At 34.0% G+C, this 3555-nt stretch overlaps 1 protein-coding gene and 1 long non-coding RNA gene across 2 annotated transcripts in view; one reads left to right on the top strand and one right to left on the bottom strand.

Moving 5' to 3' along the window:
* LOC144973972 (uncharacterized) overlaps nt 1-3238 on the bottom strand; it is a 4885-nt gene extending 1647 nt beyond the window's left edge. The window contains exons 1-2 of the mRNA XM_078916865.1: nt 3065-3238; nt 1-848 (exon numbers count right to left, since the gene is read on the bottom strand). The exon at nt 1-848 is cut by the window's left edge and continues 1647 nt beyond it. Coding sequence (XP_078772991.1) covers nt 1-848; nt 3065-3152 — 936 coding nt within the window. The 5' untranslated portion in view covers nt 3153-3238. The remainder of the gene's footprint in view (nt 849-3064) is intronic.
* LOC144973981 (uncharacterized) lies at nt 665-1880 on the top strand. The gene is made up of 2 exons (XR_013645630.1): nt 665-799; nt 1124-1880. It is a non-coding gene; the product is annotated as an uncharacterized LOC144973981 (long non-coding RNA).
* Nucleotides 3239-3555: the final 317 nt, after the last annotated feature.

The raw sequence follows: 3555 nt of genomic DNA, 5'->3' as shown, positions 1-3555 counted from the left end.
TTTATGATCCCTCAATCTGTCTCCAGGGCAATAGTTTGTACACCTTATATCGGGGCAAGATGGTCTTGCTGTGTTGTTTATTGAAGGTATGCATTCACATGAAGGACATCCATTTCTATCCAACAACCTGCCATTTGGACAAATATTTCTGCAATAAGGCCTTTGACAACGCCGAGGAGTTATTGCATCGTTGTTGTTTTTATTGATGTTATTTTTGTTTACCAAGGGTAAACACTGACAAGTTGGACAACCACTGGCGTCGAGAACTCTCCCATTCGGGCAATAATTCCGGCATAATGCTTGGCAGTTTTTCCTTGGCAATTCCCCATTAATTGATTTGCATGTACATGTTTGACAGCCATTTGCATCCTCAACTCTTCCATTAGGGCAATATTGTTCACATTTCACAGGTGGGCAAGGAAATCTCTTTTTCTGATTGCCTCTGTAGGACTTGCAATCACACGACGGACATCCTTGTGAATCGTAATCTCTCCCGAAAGGGCAGAAACCTTTGCATATTTTGTCTGCACAAAGAGCTGACGATTGTTTACAGCTACACTGTTTACAGCCGTTTCCGAGTGTGAGGAAAGCTGTCCCAAATGTACACCCGCTGGGGCAAGCAGCTGGCTTTGAACACTCCTCACAGTTGCACGTTGGGCAGTTTCTGGAATCGAGCTTATACTTGGAGCAGGGAATGGGCTCAAGTGGGCACTGAATGAATGGACATGGTTGCTCTATGTCTGCGCGACGAACACATTTGCAGCTAATAGGATCTTGGATCTCATAGTATTGACATGAGGTAGGTGTACATTCTCTGCCTATTGGACGTGACTTGGACGATTCATAATCTATTAAGAAAAATGGCATGAAGATAAGTTAATATAGTTATATATCATTTGCGAAAAGTAAAAAAAAATTGTATTTCAAAAAATCATAATTTTGATGAGGATTGTGATAATGATGATAATGAATATGATGATGATGATGATGATGATGATGATGATGATGATGATGATGATGATGATGATGATAATGATGATGATGATTAAGACGACGACGACGAAGACGACGAATGTTGAAAAATATTTTAAGGAGAGTGTGTTTATGTTTTATTTCCAAACAGGCGAAGTACATTAAACCACAGTATTTGTCCGGAAAAGGCTCCTTTGTCTTTGCTATTTTGATGGTGAGAAAATTTTGTTTCAGCGGAGACCTGTGTGAACCTGAGTACTGTCACAGCTACTGCCGCTCTAGAGAATCTTATATGCATGATAAATTAGTAATGTTGTCTCTTGTCTTTGTTTGGACTCGACATGTATTTATTTGTAGGTCTGATGACCCGAATTAATATGGGCTAATTGGTGTAATCGAAATACTCTCAAACCTAACCAAAGTATTGTCCAAAACAATCCCACATGCCCCTTTCAGTTATCAGATCTGCAAATACATGCACATAGACTTTAATCTATAGAATATGTAAGGATCTTCAATTGCATCATAATTTGTCCTCAACATGGCATCATGTTGGAGCGAATCAGATGCAGAAGCGAATTTTACAAAACATTATTTTAGGGCCGAAATATACTTTATTTTAGATTTTCTAGTCAAAAATTTAAAAGATTCATGTTTATTCGACTAGATTTAATAAAATATACCATAACTAACGTAACTTTCAAAACTGTATGCATATAATAGTTAAAAAGGCATCCATGCCAATAGCTTACAGGCCAACAAGAGGGCACTGCACGAACTTGCGTTTGCGCGTTGAAAACAAAAGTTCGAATTCCAAAACGCAAGAATGTAAGAAATCTTTTATTCTACCCCTCAATCCATTCCGATTTTGTCACCTTTGAATAAAAGACATGTTCACAACACTTAAATTACTTCTTTTTTAAGAGTCTAATTTTTATTTAAATTTAAAGCTTGATTATCTGACGTCACAAACTATCATTGTAAACTTGATATCATTACACTTTGCTATTCATGGGAGAGGTTGAATAAATTCGTCATTATTTACTATAGAAGAGGACCTGTAGCCCATAATTCATACGCGAAAAGCTCGAAATTTGATTTTGAAAAGTAATAAACATAAATGAAAATAACAGCTTAAAAAAACATTGAAACGTTTCGTATTTGGTATTTTGTTCTTTTTTAAAGCTGTTATATTCATTTTTGTTTTATTACTTTTTACACTCAACAGCTTCTAGCAGCTTTATTCACTTTGGCTTTTGATTTATTCGACGTGTACTTAAATGTACGTCTGATAACTTAAATTGTTTTGGCCTCGTTGTTATAATGGAAAACTATCAAACCAACGCAACATAATCTCCATTACAACAAAGTTAAAACAAGGCCATACTTGCGTCCGATTATCGACCTGCAAATATGCTCACGTCGGATTCATTGAATGCCAGGTGGAAGAAATTATTATATTATCATCAACATCATCATCATCATCATCATCATCATCATCATCATCATCATCATCATCATCACCACCACCACCACCACCACCACCACCACCACCATCATCATCATCATCATCATCATCATCATCATCATCATCATCATCATCATCATCATCATCATCATCATTCTTCTTCTTCTTCTTCTTCTTCTTCTTCTTCTTCTTCTTCTTCTTCTTCTTCTTCTTCTTCTTCTTCTTCTTCTTCTTCTTCTTCTTCTTCTTCTTCTTCTTCTTCTTCTTCTTCTTTCTTCTTCTTCTTCTTCTTTTATTATTATTATTATTATTTATATAAATATTATTATTATTATTATTATATTATTATTATTATTATTATTATTATTATTATTATTATTATTATTATTATTATTATTATTATTATATATTATTATTATTATTATTATTATTATTATTATTATTATTATTATTATTATTATTATTATTATTATCATCATCATTATTTTTATGAAGTAATGAAGTGCAATAAGTAATAATGAAGTTTAAAGAAAGTGAAAGTTATAATCAAATTTTTATTTTGAGAAAGAAAGTTTGCTTTGTTTTTGTCTGACATTGAATCTATGTTTTCAAAAACTGACTTACCTGGTTGAGCATTAGATAAAGCAAAAATGCTTGATAAAATCCAAACTCTAATGAAGAACATGATAATATTTTTATTATCATAATCCATGGTCGAAAAGAATTTAGATAATAAACATTTATTATCAACTGCAATAAAACATCTACAATTACCAGCAACAGGTACAAATAATCTACAGGTACAAATAATCTTCTAAACACTCCCTATATATATAGGCCGAATTTTTTCACCACGTTACAGAGAAACAAGTCCCTTGTCTTTTCTAACATCCTGTTCAGGTGTTAACAAATTAGTTTTACGTGAAAAGCATGAACAATGACGAAACGAAAGCAGGGCCGACCAGTCATTCCTGAGTTTACCAGTTGAAAGTTTGCATGATTCACATTGACATGTGCGTCGCCCATATCCAATTAACGGTTTAACCCATCCAATCCGTTAAAGGTTTATAGACAAACAGGAACGAATGGGGACAAAAAGTGTGACGTCACACCTG

Source organism: Berghia stephanieae, chromosome 1 (assembly GCF_034508935.2).
Source record: "Berghia stephanieae isolate SIO BIC M18660-M18661 chromosome 1, UCSD_Bste_1.3, whole genome shotgun sequence".
Lineage (NCBI taxonomy): Eukaryota > Metazoa > Mollusca > Gastropoda > Nudibranchia > Aeolidiidae > Berghia > Berghia stephanieae.
This window is presented reverse-complemented; position numbering and strand designations above follow the sequence as displayed.